At 48.3% G+C, this 26,905-nt stretch overlaps 1 protein-coding gene across 7 annotated transcripts in view; it reads right to left on the minus strand.

The window, feature by feature from the left end:
- The window catches only part of LOC127030281 (zinc finger protein 585A-like), a 78,188-nt gene extending 55,666 nt beyond the window's left edge, over positions 1-22,522 (minus strand). For all 7 annotated transcript variants that reach the window (XM_050916493.1, XM_050916487.1, XM_050916492.1 and 4 more), the window contains exons 1-3: positions 22,469-22,522; positions 15,412-15,494; positions 12,749-12,875 (exon numbers count right to left, since the gene is read on the minus strand). In XM_050916493.1, the coding sequence (XP_050772450.1) occupies positions 12,749-12,875; positions 15,412-15,435 (151 nt within the window). In that variant the 5' untranslated portion in view covers positions 15,436-15,494; positions 22,469-22,522. The remainder of the gene's footprint in view (positions 1-12,748; positions 12,876-15,411; positions 15,495-22,468) is intronic.
- Between the last annotated feature and the right edge of the window lie 4,383 nt (positions 22,523-26,905).

The raw sequence follows: 26,905 nt of genomic DNA on the forward strand, positions 1-26,905 counted from the left end.
ACTAGATCCTCCCCTAAGGGATGTCTGAACCACGTGCTCCTCCGCACCTGTTGGCTTTCCCCAGCCCTTAGTTTAAAAAGTGCTCTACGACCTTTTTAATGTTTAAGTGACAGCAATCTGGTTCCATTTTAGTTTAGGTGGAGCCTATCCTTCCTGTATAGGCTCCCCTTTTCCCAAAAGTTTCCCCAGCTCCTAATAAATCTAAACCCTACCTCCCTACACCATCGTCTCATCCATGCATTGAGACTCTGCAGTTCTGCCTGTCTAACTGGCCCTGCGCATAGAACTGGGAGCATCTCAGAGAATGCTACCATGGAGCTCCTGGGCTTCAATCTCTTACCTAGCAGCCTAAATTTGGCCTCCAAGATCTCTCTCCTGTCCTTCCCTATGTCACTGGTATCTACATGTACCATGACCACCGGCTCCTCCCCAGCACTACACATAAGCCTATCTAGATGTCTCGAGAGATCCGCAACCTTCGCACCAAGCAGGCAAGTCACCATGCAGGAAGCTGGAAAAAACAGAAAGCTGGCAGCTGAAAGATGCTGCAGTGAGGGAGCCTGCAGCCACTCTTCACATTAGAGAGGGAAGCAAGGAAAACAAGTGGGAGAGGGTGTACAAAAGGCTCAGGAAAATGGCAGAAAAGTTTAAGAGGTGCAGACCTTGGTTGCTGATTATAGGGCCCCTGAGCTGAAATCTAGAGTAGAGGGCTGGCCCGGGTTCCCCTACCATCTACCAGGGAAGCGGTACAGACCAGGCAGTGGATGGGAAAACTGCTGGAGACATTGTTCATGGAGAGACTTTAATAGCTGGCAAAACATACAGTGATCTGGTTAGAGAGCCAAACCACAGAGAGAGAGCACCCAGAGTAGTAGAGATTGGGGGACAGAGGCAGCAGGGTGTGCAATGAGCTGCAGAAGTAGGTACTGGATCTGGAAAAAGCTAATCCCCAGAGCAGCCAGGAGGAAGTACCCTAGTGGTGAACGAACCTTGTGACAATTTGGTGGAAATGCAGGCACTCGGGGAACATAAGAGCGTGGGCATGATGAGCACCCTTAATACAAGCGATGAATAGACCCCATGATAGCAATAGTTCCATACCAAAGTTAGTAGCTCTGCAAGTTCATATTTGATTTTCACCTGAACTCTTGGATTCCTAGGGACTTATTACTTTATCAATTTGTTGTAACACCTCCTACACTAGCTTCTTAATCTGGGACAGTTCCTCTGATTTGTCACTAAAAAGACTAGGTCAGGTGTGGGAATCTCTTTTTCATTCTTTTGCAGTGAAGACAGGTGTGAAGAATTCATTTAGCTTATTTGCAATAGCTTTTTTTTCCTTGACTGCTCCTGTAACACTAGATTATCCAGTGGCCATACCTCATTGTTCGGCAGTCTTCCTGCTTCTCATGTACTTGAAAAAAAATTTACTGTTTGCTTTTGTGGCTTTTGCTAGCTGCTCTTAATTCTTTTCTGGCCTGTCTAATTCTACTCTTAAACTTGGCTTGCCAGAGTTTATGATCCTTTCTATTTTCCTCAGTAGGATTTGACTTCTAGTTTTTAAAGAATGGCTTTTTTGTCTCTAACCACCTTTCTTATTTGGTTATTAAGCCATGGTGAAATTTTTTTTTGATGCTTTTACAGATTTTTTTTATTTGGGGTAAACAAATAAACACCTCTATTATGGTGTTTCTAAAAAGTTTCCATGTTTAGGCCACTGTGGCTAGTTAGTACTCTAAACAAAATAATTAGGGCTGTCAAGCAATTAAAAAAATTAATTGTGATTAATTGCACTGTTAAACATTAAAACATTTATTGAAATGTTTTTGGATGTTTTCTACGTTTTCAAATACATTTATTTCAATTACAACACAGAATATAAAGTATACAGTGCTCACTTTACATTTATTTTTATTACAAATATTTGCACTAAAAAAAGTATTTTCAATTCACCTAAGTACTGTAGTGCAAGCACTTTATCATGAAAGTGTAACTTACACATATAAAATCATGTACAAAAAAATTGCATTAAAAAATAAAACAATGTAAAACTTTAGAACCTACAAGTCCACTCAGTCCTACTTCTTGTTCAGCCAATTGCTCAGACGAACAAGTCTGTTTATGTTTGCAAGAGATAATGCTGCTGCTTCTTGTTTACAATGACACCTGAAAGTGAGAAAAGGCGTTCGTATGGCACTATTATAGGCAGCATCGTAAGATATTTATGTGCCAGATGCACTAAAGATTCATGTTCGCCTTCATTCTTCAACCACCATGCTTCTGCTCAACAACAATCCAAAGCAGTATGGACCAATGCATCTTCATTATCTGAGTCAGATGCCACCAGCAGGTGGTTGTTTTTCCTTTTTTGGTGGTTCGGGTTCTACAGTTTCCGCATCAGAATGTTGATCTTTTAAGACTTCTGTTTAGCATATCTTGCAAGTAAATGCCAGCTACAAAAGTGCCAAGCAAATCCTGTTCTCACTTTCTGGTGACACTGTAAATAAGAAGGCGGCAGCATTATCTCCTGTAAATGTAAAGAAACTTGTTTGTCTCTTAGCAATTGGCTGAAAAAGTAGGACTGAGTGGACTTGTAGGCTCTGAAGTTTTACTTTGTTTTATTTTTTAATGCAGTTATGTAACAAAAAAAAATCTACATTTGTACGTTGCATTTTCACGACAGATTGCACTACAGTACTTGTATGAGGTGAATTGAAAAATACTATTTCTTTTGTTTATCATTTATACAGTTCAAATATTTATAATATACACATTGATTTCAGTTACAACAGAATACTATATAAAAATGTAGAAAAACATCAAAAATATTTTATAAATTTCAATTGGTATTCTATTGTTTAACAGTGCGATTAAAACTGTGATTAATTTTTTTATCACAATAAATTTTTTTGAATTAATCGCATGAGTTAACTGTGATTAATTGACAGCCCTAAAAATCATTTAATTTTTCCTAACCAGGCCTTGAAGTATGTTGTTATCCTAAACTCTAGGGCACAATTCAAAATCCTTCTGCCTCTTTTTATTTTATTTTTTTGTTAGTCCAAAATTTTTGCAATTCTCTTTTTATATTTTTCTGTGCTAGGGTTTCTTGAAGCGTTTTTAGCTAACTTATGTGCCTTTTAATTCCCTGTTATCCTGATATGCTGTGGGATCCAACCAGGTTGGCAGCCACAGCTGCAAAGCATTGTGAGGCACTCAGGGCTAGTGGTGACACAATCCCCCACTGATGTGTATTGCCCCCAAGCCCAATGACAGGCACAGACTTCCTAATACTCTTTCTCTCATCACTGCTCAGTTCCAATGGCATCCTATACATCATCCCCCTTCACTCTAGGAACCTACTTTTGTAACTGGCAACTTATTTTAACTTTCCCTAGCATTGCAGTTTACAGCAGTTCATCAACCTGCTCTTTGTTCTTACATTTAGTTAAAAGATCCAAATCTTATAACCCAATCAGCTACTTTCACAGGGTTAACGTCACCTGCTCTCATTGCTTTGGCGAGAGAATCTTAGGGTACGTCTTCACTACCCGACGTATCGGCGGGTAGCAATCGATTGCTCGGGGATCGATATATCGCGTCTCATCCAGACGTGATATATTGATCCCCGAACACGCTTATATCGATTCCGTAACTCCACCAACCCAAACGGAGTTGCGGAATCGACAGGGGGAGCCGTGGACATCGATCCCGCACCATGAGGACAATGAGTAACTCGATCTTAGATACTTCAACTTCAGCTGCATTATTCACGTAGCTGAAGTTGCGTATCTAAGATCGATTTTCCCCCGTAGTGTAGACCAGCCCTTAGTTGTAACAGTTCAGGTTAGTTCCTTCCTCAGCTTTCCTTTTTTGCTGGTATCATCATCTGAGTCTGCATCTATTTTATTTTTCTTTTCTACTTGGATCCATTTTCCCTCCCTACTAGGCTTTTCTTCATTTTCCAAAGGAACTTCATTTTAGGATCAGAAAATATTCTCTCTCTCCTCACTGCCAAGACCCTCTTTCCATCTAGCTCCCCCTAATCTGGCCAGCAGGCAATCAGTTAATCACTTCCCAGGTGCAGCACATAACTAATTAGGTTCTGTCCTTTGTCTTACAGGTGATGGGGAGGAAACCATATCACATATGCCCCCCACCCTTAAAAACCTTGCTCCAACCCCCAGTGAGGTCTATTAGCTGTGCCTCCACCAGATAGCGTGCTTTATTGCTTCCAAATCCCTCTTTAGCTGTCACACCTCCTGGAGCAATTGATCCTGGAGCACCCACAGCAAGTCTCCTCTCTGTCTCTCAGCTGCAGATCGCACTCTTTGCATGGTCTTATCTGTTTCTTGGGTCTCAGCTACAGGTGTTAGTGTAATGATGCAGGACTCACCCCTGCAGCACCTCCAGCTGGTCATCCATGGGAATTAGCTCACCAGCCCTCTGTCGGCTGGTAATCCGCTACCACTGGGCCCCGTGTCCCTCCCAGGACCCCAGTGCCCCTTTAACTGGATGCTGCCCCCTGGCAGTACCCCCACAGTTCTGGGTCTCCCCCTCCCAGAGGAATCCCCAACCACTATCCCCACTTCATCTCAGTCTTCATGACTGCCCAGTCTTCATCTAGCCCCTATTCACTGGGGCAGACTAGCACTCATGACAGGCAAAGGGGTTTGGACCTGCTGCCTCTGGCTACCCGAGGGCTGCCCCTGCAACCCAGTATCTAATAGGCCTTAACAGCCCGTAGCATAGCGCTTTCCAGGCTGGAGCTCCCCAGCTCCCTTGGCCTTTCCCCAGCCCTGCTCCACTCAGATACCTGGTTCACCTCCTTGAAGCCAGGCCCTTTGCTCTCTGAACACAGAGAGAGACTATCTGCTTGAGCTCCTTTACAGGGCCAGCTGATGCCTGATTGGGGCATGGCCCCACTGCCGCTGCTTCCTCAGTCAGCCTAGTAGCTTCTTTCCCTGTCACAGACCTCTCCCAGTGCTGTTTTAAGCCCTTCAGGGAAAGAGCAAGGTAAGCACCCCACTACAGTTACCGAGACTGCAGAGTCAGCTTTCTCCAGGGCCTTGGTATTCAACTGGCTTCAAGCTGCTTCCTCACGGTGGTAACAATTCTGTTCCCCAGTTTCTCCCCATCTCCTACCAAGCAGGTCTTTTGGGTGTATGTATGCGTTACGTTCCCTTTGTCTGTCACTACTGCTTTTGAGCTGTGGGTTATCCAAACTCTTTCTGTTCACTCATCTAGGATCCCTTTGTAGGGCCCATCCATTCTCCACCCACTAAAGTCATATGTGGTGAGCAGAGGATGTCTCATAATTTCACTTCAACCCACAGGTCCTCATACTGGGGTGGTGGGGAGAGGGGAATGATACACACACTTCATTCTCAACCTCTTTGTTTTGTGGGGGGAGTTTGCTGGTGTCCCTCCTTCTCATGGTCTCTATATATTGTCTCTTGTTCTGCAAGCCTTCCAAGCTGCTCCTGGGGGTCCCCCCTCCTTGGCAATTCAGAGGCAGCAGTTCCAATACCCGCTCAATTGCTTTTAATGAGCTTGGGTTAACTTTATCCCCTGCAGCTATTTCCTTTTCTTCTTCCTCCTTCATCTCTTGGGGAATTCCCCTTCCTTTATGTTCTCTCTGGCTTGTGTTCTCCTGTGTGATCTTTTCTGACCTTTCTGTGCTTAATGGCTCTTTCCCTTAACTGTGTCATTCCTTCCCTCCAGGGTTTCCAGATGCCCCTTTGAATCCTTAATAGGAAGGGGTTCCAGACTGTGCCTAACACAAGGAGATGGGGTAACCCATCCACTACCCCAACTGGCTTCCATTTAAACTTCCCCTGAAATTCCAAGGGCACCTGTGCCACAGGGCAGTTTCTTACCCCCATTTCTATATTTGAGCCTCACTCTTCAGTGGGGTTTCACCAACTCATGCCTGATTAGTAAAAAGGCTGAGGCAATGTCTACCAGATCCCTTTGATAGCTCCTTCTCAATGTTATCTAAATAGTCAGTAATTTCCTTCTTCCTCCCTGCCCAGCGAGTCCCGGCCCAACCACAGAATTCTGTAAACCCAGCTTCTATATACGGGCAGTCTCTTTTCATATGTCCTGGTCCCCCACACTTGTAAGACATCATCACCCGAGACCCCACCATTTCTTCAGCCTCTGCCCTCTTTTTCTTAGCACCCCTTCTTGATGTAGCTTCTCTGATCTTCCTCCCTGGATCCAGACTCTTAAACTACCGACCCCTTCTGAGAATGTCTGCCTCTGCGAACTCTGTTAATTAACTGCCGCATCTAGGGTGACTGTTTGATGCCACCTGACCCATAATGGGCTCCTGTCTGGGAGATTTTAAAGGAACGGTTCAAGAATGAGTGTCCATAATGTTGGCCACATGCTGGGTGTCTGGCCTTAGCAAACGAGTGGCCCAGTCTGTCAGTTTTGGGCAAATGTCCAGGGTCATAATCCTCCCGTTCATCCTGCGGCTTGAAATTTTTTGCCAGTACTTTTCTGCCAAGAGGCCCACCCAATCTAATACAGCTGCCTGAACCATTTCGTAGTTCCTTTCCCGCTCATCACTGAGTGTCAGGGAGGCTGCCTGAGCTTCCCCTGTTCAACAGGGAGCTAGCCATAGGGCCCATATTCCCTTATCCCATCCTGTCCCCATAGCCACCATCCCAAATGAGACCAAATATCCATTGGGGTCAACTGTGGGGTCCATCTTGCAGAGGCCAATCCCCTGTGCCCAGCTGCTGATCCCACCACAGGACTCACCACACTTTGTAATAGCTGTTGCTGCATCAGGGATTCCTTCCTTATATATTCCCACATGCTTTTTAGTTCCTCAGCCTGACGGGTGAGCAAGGACTCTCTTCCTCAAATGGTGGAACAGCATGAAGGCCTGCAAGGTCATCAACCTGCCATTTTAAAGTTTCCTCCATCTCCTGGACTGCCAAACTTTTCCAGCATCTCGCCTGTCATGTTATCTATTCACATGGAGAAAGGCAGGATGCCAGACAAGCCCCCACGTGTGATGGAGCACTCACTATGCCTGTCCTCTTGGCTTTGCACAGACCACTCAGAGACCTTTTCTTGCACAGATACCACTCTGAAGTTTATTTACACTGTCTCACTCCACCGCCTTTTACATACCAGTGCAGTCACACTATTTACAGGCCTGCTCTACGCTACAAAACTGTGCACATGTCTATGCTTAAAGTTGTCTCCTACCAAGAGAGGCACCAACACAGTGACATCCCAAGCACTGATGGACCATGGTCAATGAAGCATGAGAGTAGGTGCTGAGTTAGCTAAGAGAAACTGCTGAGCTTCAGTTCATTTGCAAATCTGACACCATCAGCTCAGGATTAAACAAAGACTGTGAATGGCTTGCCAACTACAAAACCAGTTTCTCCTCCCTTGGTTTTCACACCTCAGCTGCTAGAAGAGGGCCTCATCCTCCCTGACTGAACTAACCTCGTTATCTCCAGACTGATTCTGGTTTGCATATTTATACCTGCCTCTGGAAATTTCCACCACATGCGTCTGACGAAGTGGGTATTCACCGAAGAAAGCTTATGCTCCAATATGTTTGTTAGTCTATAAGGTGCCACACGACTCTTTAATGAGAAGCAACCAAGAATGTGTTAAGCAGAGGGAGGCTGGCGACCCCAGGGTGCACTACTTCCTATCGAGGAAGCAAATCACTGTACAGAGTGGGTGCCCAGAAGACAAGGGAGTGGGCACTTCAGTGTAACAAGGTGGGTGCATTAACTGCTAGCTTGTAGAGGGAACTCATAGAGCACATCGGTGTGCTTGTGCTGCCAGCAGCCAGCAGGTTTGGGAGAACTTCCCCTGGTGGGCACAGCCGAGGATCTCTCACACTGCATTGAGCTGGTAGTGATTCACCCCAGACACCTTGGGAACCCCGATAGAGTCACAGTGAGATCCTGGAGAACCCATTCCTAGCTAGCCCATGGCTCCCTTCTTGTGTCTGCACAGGGACATGAGCCACAGGTAGGGCAAATGGCTTCACCTTTGGCCCCTTGCACCAGGCTGTGCCTCCTTTCAGCATTCAGTGGGGTTTTTACCACACAGGGTTTGACAAGGGGTCTCTCATTCCCAGCATCTCTCCACCCAAGTAAAGTCCCTCCAGTAACCACCTTCCACTCCTGCTGGGAATGAGGAGTCTGAACACACCGGACACATGCCCAGTGCCTGGGGAGGGAGCTCATCCTCCAGCTCACCCTTTAGCCCAGAGGTGATGGCTGTGAGACTGCTTTCCTCCGGAAGTTCAGTCACATAGCTCACTAGATGAGGCTGAGCTACAGGCAGCCTTCTTGGCTGGACACAGCATGGGTAAGCCCCTCGGGCCTGGACACACCTCATCTTCTCCAGCCTTGAGCAGCGCACCCACGTAGGCCCAATTTTCCTACAGATGCCACATGTCAGGTTTTCAGGATCGCTTGGAGCTCGTCTACCCACATTGCCTGTCACTCCTGGTTTCAATTTACTTGAATCCCACTTCTGGGGTGCCCCTGTGTAGCCCCCCCCCACCTTTTGGGTCCCCAACTTGATCCAGTCACCCTTTGGTTTTCTTCACTGTGGATCTTACTGTCCACAAACTCATCTGCCACCTGGAATGTGCTACATGGATCCTCAGGATTCTTGTCCACTACTCACATTTGAAGCTCATGGAGACACATCTCACAGAGTTACTCTAACCTCACTAGGTCATAAAAACTTTCCAGCATAGTGACACCTGCCCCTTTACCTGCTTTGCAGAGATATTTCACCCCCAGGGCGGAAGTTTCCATATACAATAAACCCTGGGTCTTTGCATATCCCAAAACCTTTTCCTATGAGCCACACATCAATTCAAGCTTATGCAGTAGAGCCCTGTTCATAGTTTCCAGTATCAACCCCACCTACCTGGCTATACACCTCTATCACTTTGGCACCAAGTAGGAGGGATCACAGAGAAGATGGTCTGCAGGATCAACCTGGTTCCAGTCACAAGCCTTCTCAAAGGCAGTGAGGTAGGCATCTATACCGCGTCCCCCCACCCCGGCCTATTAAGCTGGGCCAATCATTTCGTATCTGGGCTCCTAGGGAACTGGCTTCCTTTGGTCTCTCCCCACTCTCCCCCCAAGAGACTTCTTGCTTTTCCATTCCCACTTCATGCTATTGCTGCTCTTCTTGGTTTTTCCTCTGCTCCTCCTCATGTTTACCCTTTTCTCTTGGTTAGCTCGCTGCCTTTCACAGTCTGCTAGTCTCTGTTCCTCCATTGCTTTCCGCTCCAACTCCTACTGCTTTAACTCTAGCAAAGGGGGAACGGGATCACCAGGATGCCCCCCTGCTGCAGGTGCCTCTGTGGTCCTGGGATTCTCTCAAAATCCCACCTGGCTTTGGACCCTAATTCTTGATCCGATCATCCTTCTCCAGCCATGCACTCGGCTGAGTCTTGTGTAATTCCCAACACTGAACACTCTCCCACTGCACAGCTCTGTGACGCCCTTCTTAGGGAGAAAGCAGCAAAGAGTCCTGTGGCACCTTATAGACTAACACAGGTTTTGGAGCATGAGCTTTCGTGGGTGAATACCCACTTCGTCAGATGCATGTGGTGGAAATTTCCAGGGGCAGGTATATATATGCAGGCAAGCTAGAGATAATGAGGTAGTTCAATCAGGGAGGATGAGGTCCTGTTCTAGCAGTTGAGGTGTGAAAACCAAGGGAGGAGAAACTGGTTTTGTAATTGGCAAGCCATTCACAGTCTTTGTTTAATTCTAAGCTGATGGTGTCAAATTTGCAGATGAACATATCTGCAACAGCGATACCATCACAGGACCTAACCACATCAGCCACACCATCACCAGTTCATTCACTGCATTTCCACCAATGTAATATACGCCATCATATGCCAGCAATGCCCCTCTACTATGTACATCAGCCAAACTGGACAGTCGCTACGGAAAAGGATAAACAGACATAAATCAGATATTAGGAATGGCAATATACAAAAACCTGTAGGAGAACACTTCAACCTCCCTGGCCACACTATAGCAGACCTTAAGGTGGCCATCCTGCAGCAAAAAAACTTCAGGACTAGACTAGACTAGAGAAACTGCTGAGCTTCAGCTCATCTGCAAATTTGACACCATCAGCTCAGGATTAAACAAAGACTGTGAATGGCTTGCCAATTACAAAACCAGTTTCTCCTCCCTTGTTTTCACACCTCAACTGCTAGAACAGGGCCTCATCCTCCCTGATTGAACTACCTCATTATCTCTAGCTTGCCTGCATATATATACCTGCCCCTAGAAATTTCCACTACATTCATCTGACGAAGTGGGAATTCACCCACGAAAGCTCATGCTCCAAAACGTCTGTTAGTCTATAAGGTGCCACAGGATTCTTTGCTGCTTTTACAGATCCAGACTAACACGGCTACCCCTCTGATACTTCTTAGAGAGGTGGATATACTCCATTTTCTTCGTCTTTCCTTTGACTAGTCTTGTTTTTACTGCTGCAAATCACTTATTGCAAAATCCTCCTGTTGCATTCAGAATCCCACCAGACACCACCAACTGTCATGGATCCTCCAGGTCTGTCCTATACCTCAGCTTTTAAACAGTCCCTAGAGGAACTTCCCTTCAGTGTGACAAATCCCCAATGGGTCCCACTCTTCCCTCAGGGTAGGCTATGCAGCCTCAGTGCCTCTGAGACTGAGCCTCTGGGCTCCAGCTCTCCTGCCTCACACAGTGAGCTGTGCCCAGCAAGTCCAGCTGAGATAGACTCCTGGTCAGAGACTGTTACACTCTTCAGGGATTAATGCACCCAGCAAGTATCTGCAGTGATACCCAGCAGCCTTTTCAAAAAGAGCAGGGTTTATTAGTCAACTGGAACGCAGCCTGGGCAAGTCCTTAGGTTAGCACAGAGAAGTAAAGGTTAAGACATAATCCAGACTGGACAAAGCCTTGAGCCACACTGCTGTAGGAACCCATTGGGTGTCCTTTCCCTGTGTCTGTCCCTTTGTCTTAGTTCCAGGAAAGCTCCCTGTTTCTGGGAGCCCACTTCTTCCTGCTCCTCGGAACATGCTGAGTTCACGTGCGCTCTGCCCAGACAAGCTGGGAACCTCTCAGTGATAGGTGTCAAGTGTTCAGTCCTGGGGGTTACTGGGGACTCTGTAAGGTCTTCCATTGATGTGGGTTAGTCACAGTCAGTGTCTTCATGAGCCATTTGTATCACCCTGCCACAGCTCTTCACACTCAGAGCTGAGCAACACCAAATACAGAGGGCAGCCGAGGGATATATTGGAATAACAGAAATGTTACCAAAATTCCCACATCTGTCAACACACACACTGGTCACAGCCCTTGGAGAGAAGCAAAGCACAGGGGCTGGACTTTAGGCCAGTGAATGCAATGAAGGGTGAGGGGACTGCAAGCCTCAAACCTTGGTCAACATGCAGAGACTCCCATGTCCCTGCCCACAGAGAGGTGATGACTGGAGGCCTGGTACCTGAGAGGGCATTCCTTGAGCAGACTCTGGAGGGGGTCAAAGGTGTAGCTTCCCTCAGACCTGTGACATTAGACAAGCAGTTCTGGGGGAATTAGGGCGTATTAACACACCTCCCGCCCCACGTCTGGGGCAGCCTGGGGAATTAGACACTAGAATTCAGGAGCAATAGACTCTAATTCCTCTGAAAAGGAGACAGTGAAAAACAAGAACTAGGCCACATGGTCTCGGAAGGGACTGACTAAAAGATCCAAAAAGCCTGGAGGGAAGGCAGACCATGGCTGCTGGAGATGGGGGTGGGGAAGAGAAAAGACCTGACAAGTCCCCAGAGCTCTCACTGCCACCCTGTGACATCATCGACAAACAGCACATTTGTGCCAGGGCAGCGGTTGTCCTCTGGGATGGAGGAAGGCAGCAAGGACTCAGGAATGGTGGCCAGGGTTGCAGTGGGTAGATACGGGGAAGGAGGGAGGGATTGCATGAGGGGCAGTGAGTGGTGGATGAAGGACCAGAGTTTAATATTTTGGGGGGAAAAACCTGTAAAATAAAGCAAAACTGAACAGAACTAAAAATGGAGCATAGGCTCTGAAGCAACAAGGCCTGGGCACGGATTCTTTGTGAAAGGCCTGGGATCCCCCACAGCTCCAGAGCCCCAAAACCTCTTCCCCTCCCCACTGACCCATCCTGCCCCCTTCCTCGGTGCCCTCCCTCCACACTACCCTTCCCTTCCTCCCACTGCTCTCAGCCCTCCCCACCTGCTGGCACCCCAACAATCTCTACTCCCCTTCTCTTCCCCTCCCACTGCTCCATTTCCCTTTCACCCATGGACTCCTGAGCAGCAACCTCCTACGCTCGCCTGTCAAAAGATGGGCTCATCTGACTATCACGCCATCCATGCACCACGTAGTTCCCCTGTTTACTGGACTGTATCAAGAATTATACCAGCTGCACAGAGTCCCCTTCAAATGAGGAAAGAGATGAAAGCTCTATTTATTCATTAGTTTTAATGCATCCAATGAGGATAAATTAAACTAAGTTTTATATATTTTTTTAAATGGCCGACAACATCAAATATACACATGTCCAGAAATGACACTGGGGATGGACATAAGGCAAAAAGTGGGGAATGGAAACCTGTCAACAATTACAGGCTGAGTAAAGGCCTAGAGTTACTACTACTCGGGTTCTGTAGAGACCCCACAGCTTCTAAGACCAAGAGAACAGGAATTCTTACCCAGTGAGGCCACAGTGGCATAATTCTCCTGCATGACCTCCCTGTAGAGGGCTCTCTGAGTAAGGTCTAGCAGAGCCCATTCCCCCTCCGTGAAGTACACAGCCAGCTCCTCAAAGGTCACCAACCCCTGAAAGAAAAAGAGTCACCGACTCAGTACCTGCTGCCAGTGACAACACCAGTATTCACAGGAGAGCAGGGCCAGTAAAATAAATAAATGAATAAAAAGAAATCTGATGAGGTTCAACAAGGACAAGTGTAGAGTCCTGCACTTAGGAAGGAAGAATCCCAAGAACCATTACAAGCTGGGGACCGACTAGCTAAGCAGCAGTTCTGCAGAAAGGACCTGGGGATTACAGTGGACAAGAAGCTGGATATGAGTCAGCAGTGTGCCCTCGTTGCCAAGAAGGCCAATGGCATATTGGGCTGTATTAGTAGAAGCATTGCCAGCAGACTGAGGAAAATGATTATTCCCCTCTATGCAGCACTGATGAGGCCACACCTAGAGTATTGCGTCCCCCAACTACAGAAGGGATGTGGACAGGTTGGAAAGAGTTCAAGGAAAGGGCAATGAAAACGTTTAGGGGGCTGGGGCACATGACTTGTGAGGAGAGGCTGAGGGAACTGGGGTTATTTAGTCTGCAGAAGAGAAAGGGGGTAGGGATAGCTCAGTGGTTTGAGCATTGGCCTGCTAAACCCAGGGTTGTGAGTTCAATCCTTAAGGGGGCCATTTAGGGAACTAGGGTAAAAATCTTTCTAGGGATTGGTCCTGCTCTGAGCAGGGGGTTGGACTAGATGACCTCCTGAGGTCCCTTCTAACCCTGATATTCTATGATTTGATAGCAGCCTTCAACTACCTGAAGAAGGGTTCCAAAGAGGTTAGAGCTCAGCTGTTCTCAGTGATGACAGAACATGGAGCAATGGTCTCAAGTTGCAGTGTGGGAGGTCTAGGTTGGATATTAGGAAACACTATTTTACTGGGAGAGTGGTGAAGCACTGGAATGGGTTACCTAGGGAGGTGGTGGAATCTCCTTCCTTGGAGGCTTTTAAGGCCTGGCTTGACAAAGCCCTGGCTGGGATGATTTAGTTGTTGTTGGTCCTGAGCAGGGGGTTGGACTATATGACCTCCCAAGGTCTCTTCCAAACCTAATATTCTATGAATGCTCTGGGAAGGGGATACAGTAGCAGACTCCAATCCCTGTCCCACTCAGAGCAGCCAGAAAGCACCCGGGTGAGGGTAGAAGGAGAGAGGCCCTTCTCCCTGTCAGCAGGGCCTTCACATTTATCACACACCTATTAACCAGGGGGTGGTACAGGAGATGGAACCCCAGCAGGGTCCAGGGACAGTCCCTGATAGGAATCCCAAAACCCTAACCATAAAAACACAACAGATAGCAAATGGAGGAAAGGGGAAGTCGACAGTAAAGGATAAGTCAGCAGCTTGGAATTGTAGAAAATTCATAAGAGAAGCAAAAGGACAAAGGGAGAAATCTACGGCCAGCTGAGTTAAAGACAATACAAAAGATTTTTTAAAGTATATTAACAACAAAGTATTCTAACAATGGCATTAGTCCATTACTATGATAGAATTATCAGTAATAATAGAGAGAAGGCAAAAGTGCTCAGTGAATACATTTGTTCTTTACCGGGGAAAAAACAAACAGATGATAATGACACTCTTTATATTCCAGTAACAACTCATGAGGATGTTAAACAGCAGCAACTAAAGTAAGACATTTTTAAAATCAGCAGGTCCAGATAACTTGCATCCAGGAGTTTTGAAAGAAACGGCTGAGGAGCTCACTGGATCATTGCTGTTGATTTTCAATGGGTCTTGGAACACTGGGAAAACTCCAGTAGAATGGAATATAGTTTTGTGCCAATATTTAGAATGTGAAATCGGGATGACCAGGTAATTATAGGACTATCCATTCAACATTGATATCAGGCAAGATAATGGAGCACCTGATAACTGTACTGATAAAAGATTGAAGAAGGGTAACACAATTAAAAATAATCAACATAGGTTTAGATCCTAGCAAACTAACTGCATATTTTTGGATGAGATTAGAAGTTTGGTTGATAAAGGTAATAGCACTGATGTAATATTTGTAGACATCTGTAAGGCACTCGACTTGGTACAGAATATTAAAAAGTCGCTAACTGATAGGTCTCAAAACATAATTGTAAGTGGAGAACCATGGTTGAGTAGGTCTGTGTCTAGTGGGATCTCACAAGGATCAATTCTTGGCCCTGTGCTATTTAACATTTTTATCAACGACCCGGAAGAGAACATAAAATTGTCATTGAGAAAGTTTGCAGATGACACAAAGATTAGGGGAGCAGCATATAACAAAGTGTATTGGTAGGTTCAGGCTCCAGCACCGGGAGTCTGGGAAGTTTTCCCAGTTCTGGCCAGGGGGGTTATTTCCTGTTCCAAAAACAGGGGAAGTCCCACTCCCAACCCACATGAGTCTGTACCTCAAAAACAAGCCCCAGAGTCAACTAGTTCCAGCAGGATGGTCACACCCTGTCCCCTCCCTTTCTCCACATTGTCTATTTCCTGCCCCCCTGCTCCCACCTCCAGCAGCTCCCATTCCCCTGTGCATTTACTGCCCCTCTCCCTCCTGCTAGAACCCACCACCAGCTCCCAGACAATCGCTTACATGAGCTGGCTCCACTGATGCCATTTCCTTTCCCCTAGGAGGATGGGACGATTCGGAGCAAAATGTGGATGTTATTCTGCAGCCTGTCAGGGTGAGAAGGGCAATTGGTGAAACTTCAGAAGTTTTGTCCATTCCACATTCTCCATTCATCCCAGGCATTCTCCCTGCAAACAGACATTCTAGGTCCTGTTGCAATGAGAAACACTTATGTTTACACCAGACCGATATAGCTTTGGATTTCCTACATTTGAGAGGTTTGAGTTTTGCTGAACTCGACGTGCTGGAAGGGCTCAGGACAACACTGGGCACCCTTAGCGACGCATTAATGAAGTTGTCAGTGAATATGGATGTTCAATAAACACACGGAAAAGGATAGTTCTCTACCCCATCTACCATTCACATGCCCTAGCCTGGCAGCTTGAAGGGGGGAAAAAAGGGGGATGCAGCTCGGCGGTTCCCTGGCAGTGGGAGGGGGTAGCAGCAGGGGATGACTGGCAGTGGGGATAGGGGAGAGCAGAGTTGGGTTATGGTGTGAAGGAGCAGCTGGGACTGGGTAACCTGGGGCTGGGCAGTCTCCATGTGGGAGATTTGCTTCTCACTCCCTCTCATGTGCCCCTTCCATGCCCCGTTGCCAGTAGAGAATGGTCAACCTGGGGAATGGCTCGGGGCAACAATTCCCTACCAAACTAGGACAAAGCACTGCAGATACAAGGGGTAGGAAACACCCCACATCTGAGGAGATTTTAAATTGACACTGGAGAAGATGGAACAAAAGCTGAATGGAGAAACTGTCAATAATTTGAGAGAAAAGAAGGAAAAAAAATCGACCTAGATCAGACCTGCACAACATACAGCCCGCGTGGACTCACTGTGTGGCCCGTGGGCAAGCAGCGCAGTGGGGCTGTCGGGTTCGCCCAGGGTCGCTGCAGCTGTCTGGGATTTTTCCTCCCTCCCTTCCCTTCCTCTCATGCAAAGTGCAGCATGGCTGATTGGGCACCTGGGCCTGATTTAGCTGCTCCCATTGGCCTCCTGCAGGCAGAGTCCGTCCCCTGCTCCCCCGCTCCTCCTGCCTCAGTGGCAGGGGAGGGGTTTTGCGCTCGGCAGCTTGTTTGATTGGATCCACGTACAGCCAGCGCTGGAGCGGTGTGGTGGAGTCCCGGGGGGTTGTCTGGGGGCACGGAGGAGGGCTGGATGGGTCGGAAGCTCTGGGGGGGCTGTCAGGGTGTGTGTGTGGAGAGGGATCGGAGCAGTCAGGGGACAGGGAGCAGTGGGAGGGCTGGATGGATCAGGAGTTCTGGGGAGGGTTGGATAAGTCAGGAGTTTGGGGGGGGTGTTGGGGCGGGGAGTGGTTGGATGGGGCGTGGGAGTCCCGGGGGGTTGTTTGGGGGCAGGGGTGTGGATAAGGAAATTGCTGCTGCTGGGAAATGCTTTATAGAAGGCAAGCTTTTAAAAAAGTGTATGTTGATTGCTATATCTGAGTTATGTCCAGAAAAGAAGAGAATATTTGAGAATGTCAGTCTATCACGCATGACTGTACAGAGACGAATAGCTGACATTTCTACCAATCTAAGTGATCAGTTAAAGCAGAGAGTCAGTGAATTCTGCTTTTAATCCCTAGCTATGGATGAAAGCATCGATTTAAAAGACACCGCCCAACTTCTTACTTTTATTAGATGTATTGATAAAAACTTTGAAATTACTGAAGAACTTGTTGGCATGTACTCTATGACGGGTGGCATAATCGGAAAAGAAATCTCCAGTGAAGTGATAAAGTGCATGAATGATAAGTCGGGATTAGATTTCATAAACTTGGTGGCCATTTGTACTGATGGTGCTCCAGCTATGTATGGAAAAAATGTTGGAGCAGTTACTCTTCTTGAAGAATTTATCGGGAGACAAATAACCAAACATCACTGCATTATACATCAGCAGGTTTTGTGTAGCGAAGTCTTAAAATTTGAGCATGTAATGTCAGTGGTAGCTTCCATTGCAAACTACATTCGTTCTAGAGGATTAAAACATAGGACATTTTGAGCCTTTCTTGAAGGGCTAGACGCCGAGTGCAGGGACTTAATCTACTATACGGAAGTGAGGTGGTTGAGTCAAGGAAGAGTGCTCCAACGTTTCGTTGCTTTGAAAGAGGAGGTAGCAAAATTCCTAGAAAATGGGCCAATAAAATTCCCAGAGCTTGAAAATGAGTCCTGGAATCAAGATCTCTTATTCTTTTGTGATATTACAGCACACCTGAATGATCTCAACATTCAACTTCAGGAAAAAAGTCAACTTATATTTCAAGTGTGTGCAGCAATGAAAGCTTTCGAAATGAAACTGAAACTTTTCAGAAGCCAGCTGTCAAAAGGTGAAATGTGTCACTTTCCCACTTGTGCACAGTGTATCCTTCAGCACAAACACGCTGAGTAAGGAGAAAAATATGCAAAGCACATCAATCTTTTGACTGAAGAATTTGACAGAAGACTTATTTTGTCTAAAGAAGACGACATCCAGTTGAAGCTCATTGAAGATCCCTTTTCTGTGGATCCAGAGGAAGTGCCATTAGATTTGCAGTTGGAGGTTACTGAACTTCAGTGTTTGGCAGTTTACTGAAATAAGCATAGAGAAAGCAGCCTGTCTGGATGATGAAAAAGACAAGAATCCTATCGAAGTTGCACTGAAAACGTTCAGCATTTTTGGACGCACTTACACATGTGAATAAACATTTTCCATCATGAACATGAATAAAAACAAGTAATGTTCTTCTCTGACTGATGATCACTTGGAAGACATTATGAAAATATCCACTTCAAATATGATCCCTGAATATGACAAGCTTGTTGCCAAAAAGAGATGTAATATCCCTCATTAAATTTGAAAGGTAATTATGAAAAGTACAAATGTTTTCTTTCAACGGAACAGGTTTTCTTCATTTTTCCATGATTCATAAAAAAATTAAAATAATTTTCAAAATTGTTTGCTTTAATTAAAAAATTCTTAATAAAGTATCACCCCACCCCCCAAACCTTCCTTTTCGGCCCACAGCTGTTTCAGTGGGGCAGCACTGAGGAAGGAGGGTTTGTTTCCACAGTGCAGGCAGCACTGAGAGGGTGTGTATTATGTTTTGGCAGGGGTAGGGTGGTGGCAGTGTTTCAGCGGTGCTGGGGGAGGGGGTTCAGCTCTCAGCTGTTTTCTTTGGCTTAATATGGCCCTCGCTGCTTTACGAGTTGTGCAGGCCTGACATAGATTATATATCCATATTTGATAATTACAGAGAAATGCGACAGAATTGGAGAGGATTTTATAAATCTTTCAGAGGGAAGTGGCAAATCAGAAGGGATTTCAAGCTCTCCCTCCTGCCCCACCATCATTTCCTGACTGCTCCTAACTCACACTGCCTCCCCCTCCATCTCTGTCCTTCCCCCACCCTTCCCTGTTTGGCTTCTCCACCCCCCCAGATACACAAAGAGGAACCCCATTGAGCCAGTCTCTTCCCCTTCTCAATCCCCAGTTTTGCCACTGGGCAGATCCTGGCAGGAGATCAGTGGCTTCACTGCTGTTAAGGCAGCTCGGATCCCACCCACAGGTGCATTAACAACAAGTAGCAGATTCCCAGGGGCTGTGAGATCCGAGGGTCCTGGTGACATTTGCACAGAGTCACTTTTCTGACCATCCCCACTGTCTCTCTCTGTCACCTGGAGTCTCCGGCTCAGCAGTTGGAGTTGGCAAAGCCTGGGGCTGCCTTAGGGGGCTAGTTCCAGCCACTGGAGGAAGTACCCGCCCAGACTGGGAATGGAGGAGGCTTTAATGAAGGTCCCTCCACAGCACAGACCCTGCTGAGGAGCAGCAGCGGCTCAGCCTGGACTCCCAGATCACAGGGGAGGCAGCACCATCCCACCCAAGAAACTCAACCCTGATACCTTGAGTAAAGAGAGACAGAGAGAGCAGCCTCCCCTCCCTTAGCAACAGTCAGAGCCCTCTGGTGACAGTGGCTAAGGACACCACTTCCTTGGCTCCCATGTTAATCTAGAGTCACTCCTTTTCCTTCCTCACAGCAACACTGGAGTCAATGAGATCAGAAATGTGACATTGGGGAGGGTAAGACACCAAAATCTGTTTAAACATATCCTGGGAGGGGAGGTTCCATGCCTTCCCCCTCCCCCGCTCCCTACATCTGGGGCAAGGACTTAGGGCAACTATCTTCCCTCCAAACCCTGAACATCCTACAGTTCTGAAGGGGAAGAAAAACAACATTTGTGGTGATTTTATATTAGTATTTGATCAATGGAGAGAAAGTTATCACCGCCCCCGACCGGCCATTCACACAGCCCTGGCCAATGCTGATTTAACAGGAGACAGGAAGGGATGGAGGAGCCAGAAGATTCAATAAACTTCCATGCCCTGTCGCTGGCTAATAATGGCCACCATGGACCCACTCCAGAGGTGGCTGGGTCTCAGCACTGCAGGAAGAGATCCCTCAGGGTGACCGTTCACCACAGGCTCTGGGGACTCTTTTGATGAAAGCAGCTATCGGAATGTGAGTTAATACAGGAGGATGGGGTGTCTCAGCTGCTCTGGGCAATGCCCAGGGGAACAGGGATGCATCCACACACAGAGCAGTCCCCTGAGGGGAGTGAACCCCTTGTCTTGCACCATCTGAGGAAAGGAAATTCAGTCAGGGTCCAAACACCTCTCCTATTAGCAGCTAGGAGACACCATTTTCCAAATAGTGAGAGGCCCTGCCTGGGATGTGTATCTGAATGGGGCAAGTCACTCTGATCAGCAACCCTGTGGATTTTAATGGAGATAAAGGGGGAAACAAATAATTCTCAAATGGGAGGGGGAAAGTTGATCACTGGGGAATTTAACCCCTCTGCAACCTCCACTATGGAGAATGACTCAGGGCAACAGGGTCCCTCCAAAAAGGAGAAGAGACTTTACATGAAAAATATGGGGAACACCTCGAAGCCTAAAATGATTATTTAAAAGTAATAATTGATGGAAATGCTAAAACCTGAAATGTGATACCAGCGTTCAGTAATTAAAAAGTAAAAGGGGCAAATATGAGAAATTGGTCACAAATTAGAGGAAAGTGGAAAAGTTTTAGGGATTTTATACCAATAGCTGATACACGGCGAAGAGGTAAAATCAGGGTGGATTTCATATCAATCATTGATAATTAGGGAGAAAAGGGGAAATCAATATTCAAGGATTTAAGAAAAGTACAACATCTGAGGAGATTTTATGTTAATATCAGATGGTTAGATGGGGAAAATCTCAGGGGATAATAAATCATAGATAACAAGAGAGAAAATTGGGCAAAACATTCAAGAATTTTCTGTCAATATTTTAGAACTGAGGAGAAAATGGGGCAAAAACTAAACATTTCCTAATATAAGTGAAAAACATCAACACCTGGGGGGGGACTTTATGTTGATATTGAAGAATTGGAGGGAAAGTGGGAACGTTTAAGGGGATTTGTGATGGGATGCAGCTGGCCTTTGCAGTTCCCTAGGATCTTACTACATCCCGCCCCTGGAAGCAGTGAAGGTGGGTCTTCTGGGTCTGCCAAGTGCCTACACAGGCCTCACAGAAGCAAGTACTCAGAGCCCAGCTGTCTCAGATAAAAGTTGCTGCAGGGGCACAGCAGGTCAGTCAGTCCATGGCTAGGACCAGAAGAGTAAAGCAAGGGGGCTCTTCCCTGGCCTGATGAGTGAGAAGAACCTGAGGATGCTGGCCCTACGATAAGGCTGTAGATACAAGGGCCCCATAGGAAGAGGCCCAGGGAAATAGTAGTGATGGATTGGAGTGAGCGGTACATGGCTTCTGTGTATAGGGTCCCTGGGTAGGAACCTGGGGTAATGGCTGGGCCTGGTTCCCCTGGCAACAGGTAAAATGGGGTAAGCTCCCAAAAGGGGACAGGCCTCCTCTGGGAGCCTGATCAAAGGGCTGAATTTAAAGGGCTCAGAGCTGGGGCTGAAAGCCCTAGTGAAGAGAAGTAGACTGCTTCTTTGCTGGACTCTAAAACCCCGGCAAGGGTTCATTGAGACTTTGGGACTTGGCCAGAGGCCTGACCATGAAATTCCCACCAAGCTGGCCAGCGGCCTGCACGGAACAGCAGGAGGAGAAAAGGTCTGGGATGCTGCACTCTGCTGCTTGGAGATCCTCCAGAGGTGAGTGCCCCACTAGGGGATTATACAGCAGTGTACAACAAACAGCACAAAGAGATGGGTTCCCCTTGCCTGATATTCACTGGGGCAGCAGGGAACCCTGAGCAATGCTGCTTTAACAGGAGCAGGGAGGGTGGAGGAGCCAGAAGGCCTTGGGGGATGGGCAGTGGGGTCTGGCAATGGGACTGGCAGCTAGTGGCTGAAGGGGCCTGGGGTGGGGGAGAAAGGGAATCAGTGGGGCTGGGCAGCCTCCCTTCCATGCCCTGCTGCTGGCTCCCACCCCAGATGCAACTGTGCCCCACAGCTCTCCCAAACTGCACCCATCACCCCATTCCTACTTGGCAAATGACTCATGGCAACAATTCTCCCCTGAACAAGAACAAATTGCTGCAGAGAAAATGGATGGGAAACCCCCCAAATCTGAGGAGACTGTAAATTCTGCACTGGGGAGAGAATGGGGCAAACGCTGTGGCCGAGAACAGAGGCACTCAATCCTGGGAGAGGGGAGAAGGGAAAGCGACAGGGGTTTTACAGCCCTATTTGCTAATTCTAGAGCAATGGGGCAGAGCTGGGAGGATCTGATCAGTCTGGGAGAGGAAGAGGTAAAATCAGAGAGGATTTCACACCCCCCGTATGGGCACCTGCTCTTCTCCTCTCCCTGTGATGTCCTGGCTGCACAGAGAAGGGTAAATCTCCCCCACGTCACATGGTCTCTCTGCCCCCCACCCTCCTTTTCCCTTCGTCCCCGCCATATTGCCCCCCCCCCCGCCGTGTCTTTTCCCATCTCAGACCCGGGCGGCGCGGTCCCAGCGGGAGCAGACCCCAGGGTGGGCGCGGGGAGATCCCGGGCTCCCGGGGACGCGGTGCGGAGTCACGTTCCGGCCCGGCCCGGTTACCTGGGTCTCCGGCCCGGAGCTGCTGCCGGCGGAGCCGGGCCCGGGGGCTGCCCCCAGCCCGGACACGTGCAGAGGTGACGGGGGAGGCGCCCAGATTTCTCCTCCCGGGTTAGCCCGGCTGCCTGTGGTGGCGGGACGGGGCGGCGGCGCCCAGCCCAGGCGAGTTAGTGACTGGGGGGGGAAGCAGCCCGGGACTTCCTCTTCCTCTTCCCCTGCCCACTGCAGGCTGGGTCCAGGTCAGACCCACCCCCGCGTCCTCCCCGTTCCGGTCCCATCGCGGCTCCTCCTCCGCAAGGGGGGGCGGGGAGTTCCCCCCCCACCCCCCGGTCTGCCCAACCCGACGCATCCGGAGCCCCGCACGGCGCCCGGATCACTCCACTGACCCCCCCCTGCCCGCACCTGGATCCCCCACGACCTCCGCTGCTCCAGCCCCACCCGCGGCTGCCTGCAGCGCTCCCCGTCCCGGGGCTCTCTCCTCCCGGGACCAGCCCAGCCCGGGCCCCGCCCGCAGCAGCTCCCGAGCCGGGCACGGCGGGGTGAGACCTCGGGGCGAGGGCTGGGGCCGGGGCCGGGACCGGGCAGGAAAGTGCTTCTACCCCCCCCCCCCGCCCCCTCGTCCCAGCTCCGCTCCCGGACCGGGGCGGCCGGTCCCAGCGCTGCTGCAGGCGCCCGACGGGCTGGGCTGGGCTGGCTCCTCCAGCTGCTCGGTCACATCTGCTGAGGCCCCTCCCGGGGCTGGGCCCGTGTCTTGCTGGCCTGGGGCCACAGGGGGCAAACCGGAGCGGGGATGGGCAGAGTCCGTGCAGGGGCAAACAGCTGGGGGCGGGGGCGGAGGGGAACCAGGGGTAGGTGCTTTCCGTAGGAATGTGCTACCGCCTGTGCACTGAGCATGCTCAGTACATCTGCTGAAGCCACTGCCCTTCACCCTGCCCTTATTAGCCTTAAGATTCTGTAGGCTGCTTTTGGCGGGTTAAAAAGTGGCAAAGGGGGCGAATTGGAGCAGGGGGGTGGCCACGTTCTGAGCAGGAGATGGAAATTTACAAAATCAGGACGGGGGGGAGCAGGCAGAGTTAAGCCCAGGAGCGAAGCGTTTGCAGAGGGCAAAACCTGGCACAAGCAGGGGCAGAGAGGGTAGCAGTTACCCCAGTGGCACCGAGACACCAGTGCTTTGCAAAATAGTTTGTTGAGGAGGCAGTGGCTTTTCTGTACAAACTGAGCATGCTCGGTAACGTCTGCTGAAGCCACTGCCTTCACTCTGCCCTTATTAGGGGTAAAAATCTGGTGACTGCAATTTACAGGGGTTAAAACAGGGCTGCCCAGAGGATTGAGAGAGCCTGGGGCAAAGCAATTTCGGGGGCCCCTTCCATAAAAAAGTTGCAATATTATATTTTTTGGAGGCCCTGTGAGGCCTGGGGCAAATTGCCCCACTTACCTCCTCCCCCCCCCCGGGTGGCCCTGGGTTGAAAAGGGGGTGAATCAGAGCAGGGGAGGGACCAGGGTCTGAGCAGGGGACAGAAGTTGACGGGTCAAGAGGGTCAAGCAGCTGGAGGCAGGATTAGGAGAAGGGCTAAAGGGCAAAATCAGGGCTGAGGGGGAGGAGGAGTTAAGCTTGAGGCGAGGTGATGACAGAGGGCAAAACCCAGCACAGGCAGGGGCAGGGGGTAGTGGTTACCCCAGTGTGACTGAGACACCAGTGTTTGCAAAAATGGTGGGGGGCAAAGCAGCTTTTTTTATTTCCCCTCACAGACAGCAACTCTTTTTTACAAAAGCTGTTTCTTACAATCCAGATGTATCAGTATCTCTACAAGTAGCAATTTCACATAGGTTATAATGCAAGAAACTGCTACCCGTAGGCATTTGCTACATCAGGTAGCTGTTTACTATAAAAGCAGTTTCTTACAATCCACTCTGTATCAATAACTGCTACCAGTAGCACATTGCTATGTGGAGCAATATAATACACTACACCCATCTGTCTGCATAAAGCCTCATAACATAGTTAGTCTCCTTTTCTTGTTATCTGCTGTAAATGTAGCTTCACACCATTAAATAATTTACTTCATAATTTACCTTTGATAATATTGTGAAGATGGATGTCATTGTGCTATTTATATTTTATTAGCAAACAATTTTTGAAAATATTAATAGTTGCTAGTATCTCCAGCAATCACATCTGTTTTTAGTGTGCTATTTCCTGTTGGTAATTGCAATACAGTCATTTACAGTTTAATTCTCATTTTTTGTTCTTTTTATAACAGAAGTTTATTCTCTGGGATCATGTTACTTCAAGGTTAACTGATTTCCTGGGTTGCTGACAAAACTGCTTCATTTGCTTTGATCCATCACTGGGGACTATTTTGTCAACCATTGTTTTGCCGCTCTGTCCAGCATCCTCATGAGTGAGGATGTCACCCCTTGTGTGTAGAGCTTGGTTCCCAAATGTTCACTCAAGGTCAGATTTCCTGTCTGGAGTGCTGTGCAATGACTGCTGCATTTCAGGATGGCTATACTGCATGGTGATGGGGGTTGAGTGCAGAGGGTAAGGGCCGTAATTCTCAGGGCTGGTTGGTGAATGTACAGGTGTTGGGGGCAGCTGGTGGTGGTAAGAACCCAGATGCTGGGGAAGGGGGTTTGGAGCTGACATGGGGGTACAAGGGAAAGAGCTTTGGGACAACGGCAGCGGCGGGGGTGGTAGTGCTCTGCCTGCATGGCTACGAGCGCCTCGATAGAGTCCGCTTGTGCTCCAGGATGCTTATCAGCTGCTCCGTGCTTTGCTTCCTGTGCGCTGCATTTTCCTTTCGGATCCTGCTTTCCCTCTCCCTCCACTCCTGCGCTTTTTGATTCTCTGAGAGAGATTGGTGCATCACTTCTTGCAGCATGTCTTCTATGCTTTTTCACGGCCTCTTCCAGGGGTTTTGTAGTCTCTCAGCCGGTGATAACACGGACAGCTGAGATCTCAAGGTTGCATCTGTAAAGGCAAAATGCAACACTTAAACAGTGGCAGCATTGTTTATACCAGACAGAGTAATTCCCCCACACTGAAGCAGGGCACATTAACAGTCTTCACAACAGCATAATTTTCCCATCCCAAAGACAGTTCACATAACCCACAGGAGCCCCAAAATGGTGAGTAAGGGGGACTGATTGTTTCAGAGCTGTAATATCCTCTGGGTTTCTGTGCCTTTTGGAGAGCCAACAGCTTCAGGGGGTTGTCATAACATTTCTTCCCAGATCTGGACCTTAGCGTCCAAAATATGGGTGTTAGCATGAAAACCTCCAAGCTTAGTTACCAGCTTGGACCTGGTATCGCTGCCACCAGCTAAGAATTATACAGTGCCTAGCTCACTGTGGTCTCCCCAAAACCTTCCCTGGGGGACCCCCAGACTCAGATGCCATGAGTCTTACAACAAAGGGAAATAACCCCCTCCCCTTGTTTCCTTGGTACTTCCTCCCAGGCTCCCCTCCCTGGACGACCCTAGGAGATTCCCTGCTTCCAGTCCTGGAAACACAAGTACCGAGAGATCTAATCTCTCCCCCTCACCCAAAGGGTATGCAAAGTCAGGCTTAGTAAATCTAACACAAAGAGATTTTCCCCTTGACTTCTTCCTCCCACCAATTCCCTGGTGAGCTGCAGACTCAATTCCCTGGAGTCCCCACTAAAGAAAAACTCCAACAGGTCTTAAAAAGAGAGCTTTATATAAAAAGAGTGAAAAAGGACATAATATATAGTCTCTGTATCAAGGTGGCAATATACAGGGTCAATTGCTTAAAGGGAAAAAATGAATAAACAGCCTTATCCAAAAAGAATACAATTCAAAACACTCCAGCAACTACACACATGTAAATACATAAGAAAACAATATAAACCTATTGTCTTACTATCCTTGTACTTACAACTTGGAAACAGAAGATTAGAAAGCCAGGAGATAGAAAAATCACTCTCAGAGCCGAGAGGGTCAGACCCAAGACAAAGAACTCACACCCAAAACTTCCCTCCACCCAGATTTGAAAAAGTCTAGTTTCCTGATTGGTCCTCTCGTCAAGTGATTGGTTCCCTGTGTTAACCCTTTGCAGGTAAAAGAACATTAACCCTTAGCTATCTGTTTATGACAGGGGTAACCTACACTGAACACTATCCCAACATTTTCCACAGGAGTTTATCCTGGAAGATATCTCGCTGCTGCGAGTCACCTGGGAAGCATGGGAGGGTCTGTCTACTGCAATGTGGATTCCGCCCTGGCCCCTATGCAGCTTGCCTGTGTGCAGCAATGGTCCCCCCACCCCTCGCAGCACAGTTCTAAGGAGCCCTTCTCTCCTCATTCCTGATGTAGGGAGCCTGGGCCCCTAACTCATCTCTGTGGATCCCCGTGGATCCTGTGGCTTTCTAAGTGCTCAGTGTCAGGAGGCCTAACATCCATTCACATCCCTTTATGAATC

Source organism: Gopherus flavomarginatus, chromosome 10 (assembly GCF_025201925.1).
Source record: "Gopherus flavomarginatus isolate rGopFla2 chromosome 10, rGopFla2.mat.asm, whole genome shotgun sequence".
Classification (NCBI taxonomy): Eukaryota; Metazoa; Chordata; order Testudines; family Testudinidae; genus Gopherus; species Gopherus flavomarginatus.